This window comes from Sinohyriopsis cumingii, chromosome 12 (assembly GCF_028554795.1).
Source record: "Sinohyriopsis cumingii isolate HCF-2022 chromosome 12, ASM2855479v2, whole genome shotgun sequence".
Taxonomy (NCBI): domain Eukaryota; kingdom Metazoa; phylum Mollusca; class Bivalvia; order Unionida; family Unionidae; genus Sinohyriopsis; species Sinohyriopsis cumingii.
In genome coordinates, this window is record NC_142972.1 from 59896552 (window position 1) to 59919018 (window position 22467).

General features: G+C 35.9%; 1 protein-coding gene across 1 annotated transcript in view; it reads right to left on the reverse strand.

The window, feature by feature from the left end:
- The window catches only part of LOC149786558 (uncharacterized), a 206657-nt gene that overhangs the window by 148883 nt on the left and 35307 nt on the right, over positions 1-22467 (reverse strand). Inside the window, exon 2 of the mRNA XM_089977064.1 lies at positions 17243-17430. Within this exon, the coding sequence (XP_089833190.1) occupies positions 17243-17398 (156 nt within the window). The 5' untranslated portion in view covers positions 17399-17430. The remainder of the gene's footprint in view (positions 1-17242; positions 17431-22467) is intronic.

Here is a 22467-nt window from a genome sequence, read left to right on the forward strand (position 1 = left end):
GGATATTCTTCTCTCCAATGGCTACATTCTGCCTGTGAGTCCATTCCTTCCTCATGTAGTGCATTTCCCTTGCTCGGCTATCCCACTCGCATAAGAAACACATGTATTTTGTATATCCTTGCTGCAGTCCCATTAAAAGGGCAACTACCTTCAAATCACCACAGAGGTGCCAGCTGTACTTGTTATACTCAATGGAATTCAGTAGCTGCCTTAAGTTATCGTATGTCTCTTTCATGTGGACAGCATACGCTACTGGAATAGATGGAAGAATGTTTCCATTGTGCAAAAGCACAGCCTTGAGACTCAGTTTCGAAGAGTCCACAAATAGTCTCCATTCTTGTGGGTCATGAGTGATTTTTAAAGCATTCATGAGGCCCTCAATATCGGAACAGAATATCAGATTACTTTCCTTTCTGAAGAAAGGCTCCAACTGCTGGTGGCGCTTTCGATATGCAGTAATTATGACATCTTCTTCTAGAAGATTCCATTGTTGGAGTCTTGATCCTAGCAATTCTGCCTTGTTCTTTGATAAGTCCAAATCACGAATCAGGTCATTTAGTTCTTCCTGTGTTATTCTGTGTGGGGTTGATGATGCACCACAGTGAAAATCTGGATCACTGCATGCTGATGGACCAGGAGAAGAACAGGTCGACTCACCTTTGTCTTCGTCAGATGAATCAAGAGAATATTCTGCTGGAGGTTCTGGAATAGGAAGTCCCTCACCATGTGGAACTGGTCTCAATGCAGACGGAATGTTTGGGTAGACTATTCTCGACTTCTTTCGCTTCGTTATTCCGCCGGAAAGAGGAGGAACCAAGCAGAAGTAACAGTCATTTAGGTGGTTGCTTGGCTCTCTCCACACCATTGGGACTGCAAACGGCATTGATGACCTTTTGCAATTCAACCACTGTGAAAGCTGTGTTGTACATGTAGCACAGCATATATGCGGAGCCCAAGGCTTGTCTTGGTCACCAACCTTGCATCCGAAGTAAAGATGATATGCCTTCTTCACTTGAGAATTGATACTTTTCTTCTGGTTGGCAAATGTCACTTCCCCACAAATACAGCAAAAATTGTCCGCGGTATTAACACACTTTCGAGGCATTACTGTTCTTTATTGTACGTAAATGGATAAAATAATAAGTTTTATGTAACAGTAGCTTGAACTGTCTCGCACAACGTCTAAAATATTTTAAATGCTGAACCTATCTGATTGGGCTTTATATAGTACACTGCTTACGTCAGCTTCAGCAGCCGCCTGGCATTAGTATAATAGGCCTACACATGTATAGTACACTGCTGACGTCAACTTACTTCAGCAGCCGCATGGCATTAGTATTGCATTGCATCAGAAAATGATGCAATCAACTGTGGATGATGTGAGCATGATGGTATTATGCAATGTTACATCATTATTCCGGATGTTGCTGCAGTCCTACTGGAGAAATTTACACAGTGAAACATAGAAAATGAGGTATATGAATATCTTCAAAACGAGAGCCAATACAAATTTTTCACGGTTATATTCGTGTTCGGCACACCAAAATACTACAGATTAGGGCCTTTTCAAGTCAGTAATGATTTCACTGTTGACCAGTGTAAACTGTATTTGGCACCTCAATGCCATTCTTAGAGAGATATAACATAACAATGATAAAATGTATTTGCTGCAGATGCTATTCCAATAAGCATACAACAACAAATGCTGGCTGAAAACAGAAATAATCTGAAAGCTATCTGGAGAGATTTTAGAGTTTGGTGCAGGGAAATGTAAAACTGAAACTGCTCAATCATGAGGGCATTTATAATGATAATCCAACTCACATCTCAAATATCTGTAATGACTATTTGTTCAAATTGTTGGAAAACTTAAATAATCCAAAACTTCATGCGATCATCTGGAAGTCAAATATTTTGTACAAAAAAAGTCCCTAACAATATTAAGTCTGATCTTTCTGAAAAGGATCCTGAATTTGTGTTGAAATATATTTAAAAAATGGATGATTGTGAAGCAACCAGATTTGATATGATTGAACCAAGGCCACTAAAGGCAGCAGTAATTGCTATAATAATGAGTATAGCTTTCATCTGCAATAAAAGTATTACCCTATTTCATGTATTTTTTCATATCCTTTAATTTTTCACACACAATCCAGTTATCAAAATAATAATTATTTAAATGTATCAATTTTTTGTACATATCACTTTGTATGTTTTGAAAAAATCCATTAAATTATCGAACATAAAATTTCTACTAAGAAGATTTATGTTTGCAAAAAACATCGAAAATACCACATTGCCATTTTGTTTTTACAAAAATTAAAAATATTTGTTGGTGAGGAAATACAATGATTGATGCATAAGCATGGGTGCCCGCAGCATAGGTCAAACCAACCCCCCCATCGAAATCATACTGCAAATATATCTATAAATTCCGAAAAGTTTAATAATGCAAATGAAGCTGAAAATACGTCACAAGATTCAGTTCAAAACGCTTAGTAAATATCAGCTTTAGTTTCAGACTGCTTACTATACTAACTCTCCCGGCTGTGACTGACCCCCCCAAAAATATCCTGCGGGTGCCCATGTGCATAAGCTCTCTTATTGTCATTGCAATAACAACTGGTGTTTATTAACAAATTGACAAAAGGTCTTCACAGACCATACCTTTAAATATTATTATTTATTAGTTCTTATTAAGTCCATCATCGTATGACAACATCATGTGCATTTTAAAACAAGTTCAGAAGCTCTTTCATGTTTTCTTATCCAACAAAAATTACATCTCAGTACATGCAAAAGTGAAGACCACAAACCACTGGTCAACTAGTCATATTGTTTCATTATCGTCATACAGATATAAAATATAAAAACTTTGTCATTTTCCATCGTAAATTTGGATGTCATGGACTAAATTAAATCGATTTGTATATATACATATACTATCTTTTAAGTGCTCATTCTGCTTTGACATGGATATAATTAACATTTTACTGCAAATCTATTATACGATAATACCCCACTATTATCTTTATTGGCAAGTTCAAATAACAAGTGATGCCCATGATTGCATGTCCTTATAACATCTGCCGTATGGACAACAGCTTCATTAACATTTACAGATTTCCATTTCCCTGAAGAGTGCCTCATTTCCCTACTGGCAGCCTTGCTGATTTGACCTCTTCTGTCCATGCTTGCCCTCAATCTGGTTTCAACTGGATAACCAAAGCCCTAAGCATGTTTAATTACCGTGTAAATAACACTGCATAGCCATGTGGTTGTTGTGACAATGTACATCATAATTAATTCAAAAATGAATTGTTGCTTTAGCAGTGTTTACTGATGATGGAATATAATAACTGTAGTTGTAATACATGAGGATTATCACAATCATAGGTAACTGAAAATAATCTTTTTTCTCTTTGCAAAAGCTACAAATAAAATCCACCCTGAATAAATACGATCTTGTACACTGACAAAATTTGTTTCATTTCTCTCTCTCTCCCTCACACACAGACACACAGACATGCTTTGCAGGCACTCACGTGCATTAACTAAAACGTGATTTCAGATTCTCTATATTCTTTTATTGCAATTTGATAATGAGATTATTGTTGCTGTAAAAATACAAGTTGCACTTAATTTCTTGAAAATGTGGACTCGTATCATTGCGTACAATGCATGTGATTCTTTTCTTAACTATTTCAACACTAATACTCTTATGATCTTATTCATGATAATCAGTCTGGCTTTCGATAGAATCACTCGTGTGAAATTACACTTTTATCTATGATTGATAAATGGCTGAAAGCACCAGATCAAGGAGAAATGGCAGGCACCATTATGGCTAATTTTCATCATGCTTTTGATCTTGCAGACCATGAAATTTTGCTTGAAAAAGCTGAAAATAAGTTTTCCACATGGTTGCTATGGATTACTAGGGATCTATATCAGACATAATTTTGATATAGCTAATTCAAAGAAACAATCCTACCATGTTTATTCAAGCTAGATCAAATGTCCATGAAAAGAAGTTGAAAAAAAATATGTTCCCAAATGACTGATATGATATTCACATTGTCGCTAGGAGAGTCATAATTTCGACAAAGCATGTTGCAAGAAACCATCCAATAAAGTCAAAAATAGGTTTTCTACACGGTTGCTAAAGAATCCACACTGCTGCTAGGTGAGCGATTCTAGATACAACTTTGACAGAGGATGGCCAATAAACTTATTCCAACTAACTCGGATATATATTAACTCAGCTGTTTTGAAAAAATTGAAGATATGCTTTGAATATGGCCACATAATTTTACTAAAGTGTGTCTTAAGAAACACTCCTACCAAGTTGGATTTAAATTGGGCATGTCTTCGAGAGATATTTAAAATAGTTTCCACTTGGTTGCCAAGGAAGCCACTCCAATGCTAGGGAATCACCACAGATACAATATTGACAGAACATGTCCTAACAAACATTCTTAACAAGTTTGAAATTCGCTCTTCCATTCTGGAGAAGTTGAAGACGGGTTTTCGAACTTGTTCCTAAAAAAGAATTGTTGCTAAAGGAGTCAGACATAATTTTGACAGAGCTTGTACTAAAATCATTCCTAGCAATTTCAATCAAAATTGGCTGAGACATTAGTAAGAAAAAGTATACTAAATTGTTGCTATGTGATCAACCCTAGATATAACTTTGACAGATTATATTCAGAGAAACATTCCTGCAAATATGGATTACAACTGGCATTGCAGTTTTTGAGAAGCTAAAAATAGTAATGCTGACAGAATGTAACAGACAGCAAATGACTGACAAAAAACAATGCACAATGTAAACAGGGTTATACTATATACTGACTGGGCATTATGGCCAAGTGAGGTAAAAATGTATGCATGATTTACATGAAGATTAATTGTAACAAGACAACACAGATTTTGATCCCTCCCTCTTTCTCTCTCCCCCTCTCTCTTTCTCTCTCTCACGCACACACACACAGTATGAATGAAAGACATTATTTTAATACAAGTTTCTACTAGTCTTTATTCTTTAATTTAAGTCATCAAATAGTGTCTTTTAAAATTCTACCCACATAGTTTTACTTAAAGACAGGTGTGATATTATTTTACTCGCAAAGTACTACCGGTAAGTACCAGACTGGTTATACTCTATCAGAACCAATCCGATCAAGCCCGTATCTCAACCTGTCACAAGTGTGTTTTAATATGATAGTATGTATCAAATCACAGAAATTCTGATATTGAACAAAACACAATCCTAATGGACATTATTCTTTCCTTTCATCTCATTTTGGACCTGCAGGTATTTTGTTGCATTTCAACTGTATACAATACTTTCAATATAGATCAATCAATACCTTTCAATTCCAATAATTAATACCTCATTTTAAATACCCCCACAGGGAAATACAGAGCAGTGTGTGAATTTATTACTGTAGAAATAAAAGAGTCCAAACACAATGATTGGAATGCAAAAATAAACATGTTTTCACTGAACACAAATGTCCAAACACAATGATCAGAATGCAATTCTAGACATGTTTTCACTGAACACAAATGTCCAAACAATGATCGGAATGCAAAACTAGACATGTTTTCACTGAACACAAATATCCAAACACAACAACCAAATGCAAAACTAGACACGTTTTCGCTGAATACAAATGCCCGAACACAATGACTGGAATGCAAAGCTTTAATAAATCAGATGAAATGAGGGACCAGTGAAACACTGTATGACTTTTCAACATTTATGGTAAGTAACAATAATGGTATGGTATATGTCTGATTTCGCATGTTTCCCAATGCTGAGATCAAACAAGAACACTGCATGAAACACCTGATTCACACATCTTGATAAAGTTTAAGTGTGGATTCAGTGGAATAATGGCTGGTTGGTGTGTTTGTGTACATGAGTGTGTCTGTTTGTGAGAGGTGGTAAAAATGGTAATACCTGAATCTGCCTAGGAAAATATAAAGAGAAAGAGTGTTTGGCAACATCTATTTTATAATATTGAAATACTGCATGGTAGATAATTAAACCTTTTACTGGTGTATTGAATAAACAAACCTTACAGATGTTGGACTAAAATGGTACAACAGAATGGAAACTATTTAAAAAACAAACTCTACAAATTACTGATCAACAATGACAAAAAACCTCACTGATTTGAAAAGAATTGATAGGATAAAAACTATATGCAAGTTGAGTTGCTACAAATAATTAACTACTGAATCACTGATAACATATATGCAACAAATCTGACAAGATGTGCACACCATTACTCCTAACTTGAAAATCTTGCATGCATGTAATCCAATACACATGGTTTAAGGACACATCAACAAAAATACATCTATCCACTGATAACTTGTGAGCAATGGGGACTCCATAAATATGAACTGCAGCAAAACTGAGGGCACAAGAGAGCAAGAGAAACAAATTTTGGTTAACACGGGGAATAGGGTTGCTAGCAACTTCCAATGATACAACAGAAATATAATCTCCTTTGTCTTGTTGTTGTCGTTGTTGTGGTTTAACACCATTTTTCAGCACAAGTTAGGATATACATGGCGACCAGCATAACTGGTGGAGGAAAAACGTGGGAACTCCTTGGGAAGAACCACTGACCCATGAGAAGCTACTGGCAAGCTTTCTTAAGTACCACGCTCACTGAGCAAGAGACTTGAGCCCAAACAGACTGAGGTGAGATAGAAGTGACCCAAAATGGTGAGCAACTGAGACTAATTGGGGCCCCTCCTTTGTCTTGTATAATGGATTCTAAAATAAATGGATCTTAAGAAGTCAAATAACTGATACATCAGCAAAACTGAACCTCCTCCCTTTTCAGTATTAAATTATATTTATCCACTGCACGCAAACACAAACTAAAGCCTCACAGTTTATTAACTGCTGGATCCCAATACCAATATGGTTGCACTAATTAATTTTCCACAAGACTGTTCATCAACAGCACATGGAAAGGACTGATTACAACTCCTTTTTTTTTTCATGAAAAAACACAACAACCAAATGCAAAACTAGACACGTTTTCACTGAATACAAATGCCCGAACACAATGACTGGAATGCAAAGCTTTAATAAATCAGATGAAATGAGGGACCAGTGAAACACTGTATGACTTTTCAACATTTATGGTAAGTAACAATAATGGTATGGTATATGTCTGATTCGCATGTTTCCCAATGCTGAGATCAAACAAGAACACTGCATGAAACACCTGATTAACACATCTTGGGGCCCCTCCTTTGTCTTGTATAATGGATTCTAAAATGAATGGATCTTAAGAAGTCAAATAACTGATACATCAGTTTTTCATGAAGAAAAAAAACGCAGCAAGTCGCACTGTAACAAAACAATTTTAAATAATAATAATATTAATAACAAAAAAAATTCAGACCAAATATAATGAAAAAAAGACAGAAATATACAAGTTCTAGTAGAACTTGAAAGTTATTTTCAAAATGAATCACTACAAAAATTAAAGAACAATCCAAAGAGTAGCAGAAGACAAAATTGATGGAGTTTTGTCTGCAGCACATGCTATTTATCATGAAATAAAGCTGACCTACGTCTTGGTGTTACTGTGATGTGGCTTGAAAACTTTTTAAATACTGTAATTGGCTGGAGATAACTAATTTGTTAATTAGCTAGAGTCATCCTATCAAAGGACTGTTACTAATCTGTTATTCAGCTAGCATTATCCTATCAAAAGACCATTAAGAGCTCAGCAGTTATCCAAACAAAGGCATCTGAGCATTGAGTAAGCATCTGATTAGGTTCTCAGGGAGATGCTAAAAGGCACTGATGTGACAGTCAACTGAATCTTTTCATGTCTAAATCAATGAAAGCCTATATTTATGATGAACACTTTACAAGATAAATTTAAAACATAGATTAAATTCACTTACCAAGACTTCTTTAATTGATTTTATTTCATGCAGTATTGCCACCAGCAGGCATTTACCAGTATGTGATCAATATTTTCTTGCATGTGTTACTTTATTGAAAAAATATTTTTGTTCAGGAAAATCTTATAAAATACATTATTTCTCATCTACGTTTGTGAATTTCAAGATGATGATTCCAGTGACAAAATGAGAGATATAATACATTCCCTCACCAATTTCGACTGCAAATTAATTTTAAGAAGAACAAAACATGTGTTATGCTTCTTTAGAAGAAATAAATGGGATCCACAAATGCCTTGGCATTATAAGAAGGCTAGCAAGATAACCAGGTGTGCTAAAATGAGGGCACGATACATCTGGATAATGTTTCAAGAAGAAAAAATGGTAAATACAGCCTGGAAAAGTAAATATATACTTAAACACTCCACCCACATAATGAATATACAATTGGATCATTTTTTATTACAGATCTGACAAAGATAAAGTTATACAATTGATTTATGTCTTCTTGAAGGTGACTTTGACCTAGATGCAGATGACCTTGACCTTGAAGTAGGGGCATGATTGTGATATGTGGCATTGCATCTTGTCATGATATACAAATGACCATTTTCTTTAAAATATCTTCTATGGTTCAAAGTTTGAACTATGAATAAGAATATTAGTGAAATGTAGTTTTGGGGGAATGGGGTAAAACTAAATTTACTTATGCAAAATTTATCTGTTTATACTGTGTAACTTTTACTCTTTTGTGATGAAGAACTTTGTCTGTTTGATGTGAATATATCTTACAACAGGGTAGAGACCTGTCAATAAAACTCAGTCCACTCATGCACCTCACATGCCCATGCCCATCTTTCTCACAGACGATGATTATGTCAGGACATCAGTGATGTGGGAGGAAAGCATCTTGCAATAGCACTGGGTAAAAATTGCATAATTAAAATCAGTTTTATCTTGTCCTACTAAAAAAAAAATATTTAATAGCAGCAAATTTCTGCTTTCATGATGTCCTTCAAATTAATGAATTTGTTATTGAAATTAAGCCAGAAACAGCCAGTGTCAACAAACGATGCATACATACATACAGGTCTCTGCAGCTCAAAATATTACACAAGATCAGGAAGGCATGTTGGAATTGGCACCTCTATAGTCTTGATAGATTTTTAACCTGGCATCACAGACCTTTTATGCAAAAGCTCTCCTGGCCTGAATGACACAACTGGAAACCTGACCCAGAAATATATTCTGGTAGTTAGATTACTTGTGATGAACCAAGCATGACGATTGACAATGTGTGGGCTGTTGTGTAGGAAGGGGGCCCCATGTTGCAAAAGAAGATCCTTCATGTGAGGTATGGACCTAGTTTGATCTACAAACAGGTCTAGAATATCACTGACCCAATGAGTTTTGGTGCCACTGTGGGTCTACAAGAATGATGTGGGCAGTGAAAGTTCTGACTTTTTCAGAATTAAGGTAGCAGTCAGAACCTTGGGAAGACATATGCAAACAAATGATCCCAGTGGAAGTTCAATGTATCCACTTATCCAGCTGGACAAATTGTCCTCTAAAATGTTCTTCTTCCTCCAAAACATCTTTTTTGAGGAATGTGGTTGGCTTGGAGGGTAGTACCTTCCAAGGCACCCAATGCCTTATTGACATTGGACAAGCACTAAGGTGAACATGTTTTCAGGAGAGACCATGACACATCAGCCCCTTACTTTCTCAATGCACCCTTGCAACACTAGAAATAAAGCATTAACTTCCATATTATTGATTTGGAGGGACAATTTGTCCAATGACCCTGGAGAATTATGACCCTCCAGTTATAATGAGTGCTCCAACTGGAAGAATATGACACATCAGCAAACATATACAAGTAGGGGTTGGGTGCATGCATCAGGACCCCAGTCAGAAAACTGCCCCAATTCATCCACAAAATCGTGATGAAAATCTGATTCAAAAGGGAATCTGAGTTGACAGAGAATCAGTGTGAAATCCACCTTGTGAGGAGAAAATTAAAGGGAGAATATAGAGATGTTATAATGGAACCAGATCCCTAGCAGTACTTAAGGTTCCCAATAGAGACAGGTAAGGCAAGCAGACAAAGATGTCTTTACTTGTAGTGCCTCTAGAAGTGCCAGGATTCAATCTATGCCATTCTGTGGGACCCAGACTAAGTTCTGGTTTGTAAGGACGTAAATAAACATAAATAAAATCCCAAGATGGAATGAGCTCTGGCTTTTCTAGGTTGGGTAATAGACCAAGCCAAGTTACTGTGGACCAACCATGGAACAAATCCTAATGGAGGGAGTGAACCTAAACTTGTAGATCATCCAGTAATTAATAGCAAAGAATCAGGGTTTCCAGTAATCTGAGGTAAGATGCTACTACTCCCATAACTTGAGTGAATGTCCTGGGTACAGAGGTGATTCCAAATGGCAGAATAAGGAATAGAAAACTTCCTTGTCAAAACAAAACCTGAAATTATTAGGATATGCAAATAGGCATCCTGAAGGCAATCTTATAGATGCATAATGTGTTCCAGATTGAGGAGTGGTCTCTATCTTGAAATGTTCCTCCAGGAGAAACCGGTTTAACTGGGAGAAATGATGATACAAAATTTCCTGATTTTCTTGGTTACCGGACATATATGGGAGTATAATGCAGGAGACTAATCATTCAAGATCCTTTTTACTGTCCTTTCCTGCAAAAGGATGGGCACCTCTTTCCTTAATGTCACCAGATTGGACTGGTGAAAAACCATGTGGGTCCTTGATAGAGGGGGTTGTTCCAGAATTGAACACAGTAACCCTCACTGTGAAGCTTAACCAAATCTCTGAAAAGAAAGGCTTCAATGAGCACCCCCAGACATGTTTGGGAGAGGAATCAGTGGTGGGAGAGGGCGAGGGTACCTTAGGCCTGTCCCCCTTCCTTCCTTAGAAATGGAAGGTGGGTTAGAACTTCATTCTAATGACTCTTTCCTTGCCAAGAACCCTAATGGTGAGGAGGAGGATCAACTTTGTTGATCCTGTGAATTAGACTATGAATGCATCTGCTTGAAAATTTAAATAATAATAATAATAATAATAATAATAATAATAATAATGTTTTATTTATAGAGCTTGAGTCATTAGTCAGGGACTATTCTCCCTTGAGGCACTCTTTAGGAGAGTATAACAATGCACATTATATGAAGACAGCAATAATTGCTGTTCATTTAAACAGGTTTAGTATTAAAATACTAAGTTCCATTATCTATTAGAAACACATACATGCTCATGATATCTCTTCTTAAATACTGTAATATTTTCAGCAGACTTTACATGTAGTGGAAATTTCTTCCACAGAACTGTACCAGAGTATAGGAAGCTCTTTTTAAATTGCTCTGTTCTTGGTTTTGGTGCCAGAAGGTTTCCATGTAATATTGATCTCAACTAGTATTGTGTTGAAAAAGGCATGAATAAGCCCTGAAGATACTCTAGTGCAGTTCCATGTAGACATTTAAATAAAAGAACTGCTTTGTAAAAATCTATCCTTTCAAATATGGTGAAACATTTGAGTTCTGTAAACAATGCTTTTGAGGGATGATAAATAGATGCATCTAAAAGTACATGTGCTGCTCATTTCTGAAGCTTATAAATCCTGTCAAGCTCAGATTTAGCACAGTTTCCCCATACATTTGAACAATAATCCATTGTTGGAAGAATATATGACTTGTAGTATAGATTGCAAGTTTCCAAAGGTAAATATTTATTGATTCTGCTGATTAGAGCAATTTTGGATGACAGTGTTTTACAAAGTTTATCAATATGGTCATCCCATAATAAATTATTATCTACATTCCCACCTACAAGCTTTTCATGTTTGACATTTTCTAATGGATGATTATTTACTGCAAGAGATAGTTCTGGGTTTCCCAACTTGTGTAGCTTTTGTTATGTCCCCAAAATCATACATTTTGTTTTACCTTCATTAATTTCCATCCTATTTTGTTGTACCCTGTTTTGGACTCTAAAAAGGTCTGAGTTTAATCTAATTGGGATAACTTCAGTATCAGAACTAGATGTATACAAGGTTGTATCATCTGAAAACAAATCTGTATTTGTGGATTCTTTATTTAATGGTAGATCATTGATATAATGGTAGATAATGAAGAGGAGAGGGACCCCTGAATGAATAGTGTGAGTTTCAGAGCTAATATTGCCAATGCTTACTTGTTGAGACCTTTAGTTTAGGTATGATCTAAACTAGTTTGAAGGATTGTTGAATCTGTAACAGTTCAACTTTTGCAGCAGAAGTCAAGGAAAATAATCCCAGTCATATGTTCATTATCCATTTCCTTCAGCCAAAGATCAATTTATTTGATAGGTTCTGTTTGGCACAAGTGGTACTTTCTAAATCCTGATTGCACTTTATGAAATAGAGAGTAAGTTTCAAAAAAATTTATAGACCTGAATGGCAACATGCTTTTCAAATAATTCTGACAATACAGGTAGATTTGATAATTGTCTAATTCCCTGGATCTTCCTTTTCTTTCTTAATGATTGGTGTAACCTTTGCACATTTCAATGTTTCTGGAAAATTACCACCCATTATACTTAAGTTTATGATATGCGTTATTGACTTTGTTATTACTGGCGCAGAAATTTTAAGAATTCGTGGACCAATACCATTCAATCCAGAGGACTTATTAATATTCACCTTAATCAGCATATCAAAAACATCAGCTTTACTAACATTAGCTATTGAAAAATAATTATCATCACGAATTTTAGCTCTTATAAATGATGGAAGAGCATTAATTTCAATTGGGATGTTAGTCTTGTTCTGAATACTGTTACTGGAGATGATTATGAAGAAATCGTTTTACATTTCCACAATGTCTTGTACAGATGTTACTATATCATCATTTTGCTTAAGTCTAGGGGGAAAACAACTGTTATTGGGTGGGTTCAGCTCTTTTAGATGCTTCCACAATGTATTGGCACTCTTATTTTCATCAATATCCTGTTTATAGTAGTTCTCTTTTGCCTTATCTATCAGGTACTTAGCTTTACTCCTCCACTTTCTAAAGCTTTTCATGTCTTATTTCTTGTGGAAATATCTCTTAAGTGCCTAGCCTCATTGATCTCAGGGGTAATCCACTTGGGTGTAATTTGGCGTTTAACCCTTTTTGTTTTAATTGGGGTGTGCGTGTCAAAGGCTGCAATGAACATTCAGTACCATTTGTCTAAGGCAGTGTTGACATCAGCTGTATTGCAGACTGATTGGAAGGGTTTCCAAACTAAATCATTTAAACATTTCCTCATCAAACTATCAAAAGTCCCTGTATTGTATTTCAATGTTTCCATTTTTAGATGATTTTGGAAGATGTCTAGTTATACAGACTGGATAGTGATCACTCAGCACATACACTGGCACATTAATTTCACTTATGTTGTCAGGTTTTAAATTATTAGTATAGACATGATCAATGATAGTAGCACTTTTATCTGTTACTCTATGTGGAGTGTTAATTAACTGAGTAAAGTTGTAAGTTTCAAAGTTACTTATCCATGTTCATGGTGGAGTTTTCCTTTAGTAATGCTTTTTGAATTTGCACCTCAAATCTATCAATCCAATCAAGTGGATGGCCCTGGGGATGATTAGTACACTTCCTGTCAAGAAGCGGTTGTGGAAAATCTATACTGATGATCCTTTAAATCTTGTGAAATCTTACTAGGGATGAGTCCTTCTGTGAAATGACTTCCTAAGGAGCAGCCAGCCCTTTGAAGGTCTTCACTACGAGACCTTCAAGGAGTTCAGTGAAACATCATGGTGGATATGCATATTTCCACTAATAAAGTCATTGTGATGGTAACTAACTGCTGGGACTTTGCCACAGCTTGTGATGTGATGTGGCTGGGTTTAGATCTAGAGTGGCTTCCTTCACCATATTAAATTAAGTAGCTACAGTCAGCACATGAAGTTAATGTGACCAAAGGCTGGAGTTTCTGCTCAATAGCCTCAATTGTTTTAATGGAAAGGCATTCCCAGGCTCCAGTTTAAATACCCACCTGGAACACACCTACATCCAACTGGAGAGGTTTAATGGACCACTTTGGGCTATGAACCCAATAATTCAAGGCAGAGACCACACATCTCCGTGGAGTACCCTTTATTCCACATGTGATGTCTTGCCTTAACATTAACCACTGTTATATTTCTCTGCTCAAAGACAAAAAAATGTTTAGAAACAGGCCCATGGCCAGTAACTATAAAAAAAATCACAAGCCCTGACTCAGATTCCATGAGACTGGACTACAGTTAAACGCTTCTGTCCAGTACAGGTTATAACGCTTTAACAACACAAATCAACTGCAAATAATAAGCGTGAGCTTATTATTGTCTATCAATTAATCTAATGGCTATGATAATACTGAACAAAAATAGGTCAATATTATTCAAATGTTCATTCCCTCCAAAAGGAAGGGTCTTACCTGTCTCCAAAGAGACAGGTACCGCAAACTTCTGATACCAAGGAGTTTTTTCCATGCTGAAAACTCTTTTTCTTACAGTAGGCTTGGTGTGGCAATGATTCTTATGTGTACATTTGGAACATGTGAAGCAGTCTTGGTGAGGGACCAAGGGTTATTTCTCGTGGCCATACTTTCCCACAGACTTTCCCAATTTGTTCTCTGACATAAAAGTTATCTGGACAAGAACAATATTAATGGCAGTATTTTTTTGAACATGAGGATGTGTTCACACTGAACAAACAAATTTTCAACACAGAAAAGTAAAAGCTACACAATAACGATGGGCAAGTTATTGCTATTAAATTACATTCACGCCTGTTCTGACCTTGCCCTTATGTCAGGTGTCATGACAGCTGTATGCCAGAGGTCTCACTAGGATTTTAAAACTAGGAGTCCAGAACTCCCATTTTGGTAAAAATAGGAGTCCCACCATCAAAAGTTGCAGTCCCTTCTTTCCTACAGAATCAACACAGATGGGAGTGCATCTATTTTTAGATGGAGAGGTTTCTGTAATGTAATCACTCACTATAATATAGCTTCATTACAACAGTCCACTGACAGGATCACAAATTTATGGTTTATTTATTTGTATACGTACTTGTAGTAATTTTAGGCAAATAAATAGTATCTGATTTGCTGTTTTTTCTGTATTTTTGCAAATACGTGTCAACTCAGAAAACAGCTTAGACCTTAAAGCGCATCTCACGAATTCCACAACATAGCACTGTCCCATACATTTCTGACCTACATCATTTGCATTTTAAATTTAAATCTTTAATAAAATAATACCTAGGCTTTAGCTTCAATGATTTGTATATTTTTTCTGAATATATTTGCCTGATGATTTAAGAAAACACAATCTAATAAACTGGTACATCCCAGACTTAGCGAATTCCGCCATTATTTCCTGTTAGGCCTACTGGTTCACTTACACTTTCAATCAATTTTATGAAGAAATAGTATATAAGAGGTAGTTAATAAATATCCAGATCACCGATTCTGATCTTAAAACACATGTTTGTATGTTTTATCATCAAAGAATATCACGCAGGAAATTGATAGTTGCTTCCTTACTTGGAAAAGGGTTAATGGTCAATCAGCTATCAAAACATAATGCTTGTGAATGGGCAAGAGTTTGTTTGTCAATGTAACTGATATAAAAACTAGGCCTAGCTACTGATGCCTTGATGAATACATTTCGCTACAACACTAGAACTAACAGGGCTAAGGCGAGGGGCATTTAAAAAATATATGGTATGGTCAGTCAATGTACCTCTTAAATAATCATAGGGCAAAGTCGTTTTTGCTTTCCTAACAGAAGAAGGCAAAGTTTACATTTTTAGGCAACTTGTCACCCACTTATGAATGGCATTTTGTCTAAGTCTCAACATGTCTTAATTCTGAGGTCATGTGCACTGCTTATTCCACTACACTCGGAAATGAACACAATAATAAAAGCTAAAGTTGTTTATTTTATGTACTTTTATAAATGACCACATGTACATCTCTGGGTCTTTCTGCCTCTGAATTCAATCACTGTAAATATCAGTACATTTTCCCACCCGGCCGCCAGTCAGAGCCTTTGAACTTGCTGCCCAGCTATTGCATCATGTTCTTTTTTATGTACTCTTATAAAATGGCAACATGTATGTACATCAAGGGGTCTTTCAGTCACTGAATTCTGTCATTGTAAATATCAGCACAGCTAACTGATCAACATATTTTCCCAAAAAGCAGGTGGCTGAAGCAGGACTGGCAAGTCTTTGAATTTTGCTGCACACCTATTACATGCGTATGGAGGACTCCCGCCTCAGTGATTTTCTACGTCCCAGATCAAAAATTGGCATCCCAATATGCATAATTAGGCATTTCCGAGATGTCTGGTATGCAATACACCATCTTAGTCATGACATATATGTGGCTAAAATTTTACTGAAACAGCCTTAGCGGCAACAGCAGGATCCAAGTCACTGATTTAGATTTTCCCTGGCTGTGACACTGACCCTGAGGCTGAGGCTGAGGCTTTTGTTTGCAACACACCACCTAGTCATGATATATATCTAGCTAAAATTTCATCTAAATGATTACAGAGTTTCAAAAGTTGCAGCATGAACAGGGATTAAGGCGACTAAGAAGTTTTTGTCCTTCCTGTGATATTGGCCTTTGACCTGGGTACTTGACAATGGATGTGACAAACTGTCTAGTCATCATGCATACTTTTGTCAAATTTCATTAATATCTTTCAAAGGCTTTCCAAGTTACAAGTCATATGATAAAATGGTAGCCGCTGGATGGATATTAAACACCGCAACATTCGACATAGAAGAATGTATAGAAAGCACAATAGCCTCCAAGATTAATGACGGAAACTGTCCTGGAAAAATCCAGACATTATTAATATAAAACCATGGACTATTCTGATGTTCTCCTTGTCCTGTCATTCTAAAGATTTTATGTCGAAACCAATAAAAAATATATTTAAACAGTCAATAGTAAAGTATTAAAACGATTCATATTAGAGTATTGAAAATAGTACATGGAGCACATGTATTTAAAAGAGTCCATGTTGAAGAGTGGTTAAATAGCTTTGTGAATACTGACAAACTTTCAAAACCAAATTCTACTGATTCTTAATACCATATATAATCGATATCTATCTGATCTCTCTTAACGTCAAATGGAAACAATTCTGTCCTAATCTTACCAAAACCAAAACAAACAACCATTTCTGTTTTCTGTGTATAGAAATGCATCAAATGATAAAATACATTTACCTGGACTTTGAGCTCTGGGATGGAAACTCTAATGAAAACAGTGCCTGACTGGTTCTCAGACATGAAAGGGTTAAAATCCTCCTGGAAATTCCGTACTGTGCTACGAAGGGAAGCAGGCTCCATCGAATTTTCAGCCTTAAGTACCCCACTGTTCATTGTGCTTCATGTACACATGTCAATCTTTATACCTGAAATTAAAATACATTAGAACTTTGAGAACTCAGAATACTCTAGAACAAAATATCTAGCTTGATTTTTCAGCAGGATTGGGTTTTCTGAGGTCAAAGAAAAGAAAATACTTCAGCCATGGACTGTGTGTCACTGGAATTCAAGAAATTAATATTTGAGATAATGAAGTTTAAATGTGTAATGTTAGTTCAGTTGGATTCCAGGTGGGAACAAAAGAAAATGACATTTTTAACCCTGCAAATGCATCCCCCCCATGCTTTATTTATTCATAATACAATGCATTTATAAGTTTACTTAACGGTAATATGTCACTGTGATTCCAAATGAAAGTAAACTGAAAGAATAGCAACTGGTAGGGTTTGTGATTACCAATACTGATACTCTTTAATGCATATTCCACCAATGCCACCCACCCCAAATTAGTCAAACAAAAAGGCTAGTTCCAGCAGGTTGATTCCATAACCAAAGAATTGGTGAAAAACTTTAACCAAAACCTTCTCAATCTGTTGACACCAATGGTGCCAGAAAAGTGACAGTTACTTATCACTTCCCACTCCCATGGGTACATCTTGACTCGACTGCCAGGAGGACACTTCATGCATTTTGGGGGGAGATTTGTTAAATTTTGGGGTACATTGGCAGATTGGTGGGAGTATGTCCCATAGGCTTGCTCAAGATGCAGCATGGGTCTTCATTCCATAACTTTATATATAAAGTTTGGTCAGAAAATATTATTTAATTGAAATTGTTGTACATTTAACATCTGACCCTTCCCAGGAATGATACCCCTCCTCAAAGATGCAAACCACAAGAGCAAGATAATAATAAGTTATGTGAATTTCAATGGAGTGACTTGAGCTGTCCAACTACAGTACCATGGGTCAATATTTGTATGGTCCACACCCATACAAAAAGTCAGTTCTATAATTATAGCAGAGTTACTATAACATACGTCATGTATGGCCTATGAAATTGTTACATTTTTGGTCCATGTGGCCCACAGTGTTGAAGATGTTGGACAGTAGCTGACCGATGGACACGTAGACAGACAGAAGGTATCACAATATATCATTGCTTAACACATCTTCTGAAATAACGTTTTCATCATGTAGATTATCACCATATTACCTGTCAGTCCTTAACAAAAATTGAATAAAAAGTTATGGCAAACAAAACTTGAAAACAAATTTCAATCAGACTGATGAATAATGCTTTCAAAACCATACAGTACTATTTTGGCATTCATTCTACCCCAGATTTAACCTATTTTTAGTTGTTTCCTTTATTCATTTCACACATTACTCAACCCAAACTCATTACAAATCCAGTGACACTAGGTCCTGACTGGTATTTTAAACAACAGCAATGGTCTTTAAACATTAATGTATCATTAAAATCAAACACTATACCAAAAGATCACAAATTCCAATTTCCAACAATATTTTTAACAAAAAATCCCCCCAAATTTACAAAACGCTTGCATTTTAAAGGGTATTATATATTACTCACTTCTTCATCAGATCTAAATGCTGCATAGACCCAGATCTATGCTGTTTGTTAAGACTTATCTAATCAGTAGAGCAAACAAGACCATGATCTTCTGTCACGTTATGCACTGGCAGACCTGGGTCTTATATTGCTTGTTCTCCAGATAACTCCTAACACTCACTGCATAGATCCAGATAACTCCTAACACACACTGCATAGATCCAGATAACTCCTAACACTCACTGCATAGATCCAGGTAACTCCCAACACACACTGCATAGATCCAGATAACTCCTAACATTCACTGCATAGATCAAGATAACTCCAAACACACACTGCATAGATCCAGATAACTCCTAACACTCACTGCATAGGTCGAGATAACTCCTAACACTCACTGCATAGATCCAGATAACTCCTAACACTGCATAGATCCAGATAACTCCTAACACTCACTGCATAGATCCAGATCTGCTGGCACATTATTCAACAGCAGATCTGTCTTTGCAGTTGGACTTGACTTACAATTGAGTATATAAGGTATATGCATGCTTTATAAGCCAGCCATGTTGCTAATTCAATTTCCATATCTGTCTGTGGCTACAATTTGATCTATGAGATTTGTCACAAATTTCAAAGTGAACTGAATGATATACTGAGAGGTGGTATGTGATGCTTCTGTAGCCTAAAAATGAGCCTATATCTCAATAAACATTTCTGTACCCAGTATTAGTAACGACAAATCTATCCAATGCTTGAACTTTTATAAAGTGCTGGCCTAACAACAATCAGTCATGAAATTCCAAGGATATTTCTTTCCAGGATGCCAACTTCATAATACCAACAGTTTATTAAAACCTTTTCAGTTCATCATTTTAAAAAAAAATGTTCTGACAGTCTACGGAGTAATTCTTTTGTTTTACCTATTATAATTTGTTTCTCTTTATCACTTGATTTATTAAGTATAACAAAATAGATTTTTGTTGTTATTGTTCCAGGGTTTAACGCCATTTTTCAGCACAAGATATGCTATAACATGGCAGCCAGTATAACTGGTGGAGGAAGAACCCTGGAAAACCCAGGGAAGAACCACCGACCCACGAGAAGCTACTGGTAGGCTTTCCCCACGTACCCACGCTAGCTGAGCCTTGGACTCGAACCCATGCAGACATGGCAGTGATTCGGATACGGTGAGCGCTTTAGACCAATCGGCCACTCAGGGCCCCTATATAACAAAATGGATATTGCACAATTGTGACAGCATCAACAATACATGAGCCCACAACAATGTGCTGCACATTTTTTAGGCTTATTCAAAACATTCAATTAGCGTTATTGCATGTCATTACTATGGTTGTGTCATTCTGTGCTATTTAAATCAAAATTACCCAATCTTGTGAATGTCATTTTGTATGCTCTCAAAGCTTTTTCTGCAAAAGTTCAATTGAGTTTTTGTTACTGAAATTAGTTTCATACACTTAATTTTAAATTGGCAACCCTCGTGAAGTAATAATAATAATACATGTAATAATAATAATACATATAATAATAATAACATTATGTTGTTGTCAGTTGTAGCAGCAGCTGTTGTTGTTGCATTAGTACTAGTAGTAACGGTTGCTTTAGTAGCAGCACAGGTAGTACTGTAGTGGTAGCAGTAAGAGTTGTAGTATTTACCAGTTACCTCATACAGGTGGGTTATCAGGTAAGTTATTCTAGAGAGTTGTGGAAGCATTGCATAATATTACATAATCAAACAGGTGTGATACCTGGCCAACTAAGGAATTCAGAAAGTTTTAAATAGGTTAGACTTTTATGCTGAATACCAGGTGACAAAGTGAAATAGTATTTATGACATATCCACAAAGTAAACATTGCAGTTTGCCTTTTGAAATAGTATGAGACTTCATTCTGTTATTATGAGCAAGTTTTCCCATAGGGGTTCAAGATTGAAAGTAAAAAAATAAAAACCTTGTGTCCAAAGGGTCAGATTGAGCACACACAAAAATTAGTGTCAGAAGTGGGGTCAAATTACAAATTCTAGGGTCTCTTGTGCACAAATAAGGGTAAAGGAAAACACTGATAAAGTATAAAGGTAGTAATATCAACTCTTGTTACAATGATCAGTTTGGCTGCATTAGCTATATTTTTATTAGATCAAGCTTACTGTTGTTGTTGTTGGGTTTAACACCATTTTTCAGCACAAGATAGCCCATACATGGCTAGTTTCAATGGTGGAGGAAGAACCCAGGAAAACCCTGGAAAGAACCACTGACCCACAAGAAGCTACCAGCAAGCTTTCTCACATACCCACATTAGCTTACTGTTGTATTGATTTAGGTATTTTTCAGGATGAGTTGATAATAATAATAATAATAATAATAATAATAATGGGAGAAAGATGAGGAAAAAAGATGAGATGCTTGTTATAACTAATTTTTTCCCATATAGCTTAGTCAATATAACAAAAATATCCCTGGTAGCTTTACATACAGACAAAGAAATATCAGACCAGAATGTGGATATGTTTATTTCACTTTTTCTTGTTTGTTTTAAACAAAAGATATAACAAAAAATACTAGTTTGATATAAGCAATTATGTTGACCACAAACAATGGCAGCTCACTTTATATTCATTCTTGGTCACATTGTGAAGTTAAAGGTAGATCAGAAATCTTCACAATAAGAACTAAAAATGTCCCATTCATGGGCAGCATCAATATAGCAGTTAATTTACACAGATAATCAGCATGTTTCTTACAGATAGTTAATGTTAATTTTTTGGATTTCAAATATTCCCATGTGATGTCAGTGTTCACTGTGTGCAACCATTCAGACCAATTTTTTGTTGAGTGAATATTCCATTATTAAGCATGAGTTTACCGGCCTTTATATTAAGTGTACATTGATATGGTGTGTGCTAGTAATGAAGTATTAGGCTACCATATTGGGGAAGGATTAATAAGTTAATATGGGTTTACTGGTACATGTATATTCATTTTTTCACTCTCTCTTATGTCTACAAGTCATAGAGGACTAAGATTAAGTTCAGGTTTAAGTATTAATGATAATCTACACGAGACTAAACACCTTAACTTCTTTCATGTCCAATCCAGTGAAGATGACAATATATTTTGGCAAAAAGGTACTTTTTTCATGTCCAATCCAGTCAAGATGACAAAATATTTTGGCAAAAAGTACCAACTTACAGGATGAAAAATATAGTACTTTATGGTATTAAGTGTGCATACTTTTCTTGATTAATACTTCTGTATTTCCCATTCCAAAACAAATGTATGTGTAATGTCATATAGTCCAGTACAGCTCACAAGTTGACTTCCAGTCCTATTTTCAAAAAGCAACATCTGCCTAACATGGTTATTATTATCTATCTGCTTTCATGCACAATAATAATTATTTTTATAATGTTTAATGTTGTTGTTGTTGTAAGGTTTAACGCCATTTTTCAGCACACGATAGGCTATACATGGCTACCAGTATTGATGGTGAAGGAAGAACCCGGGAAAACCCCAGAAAGAACCACTGAC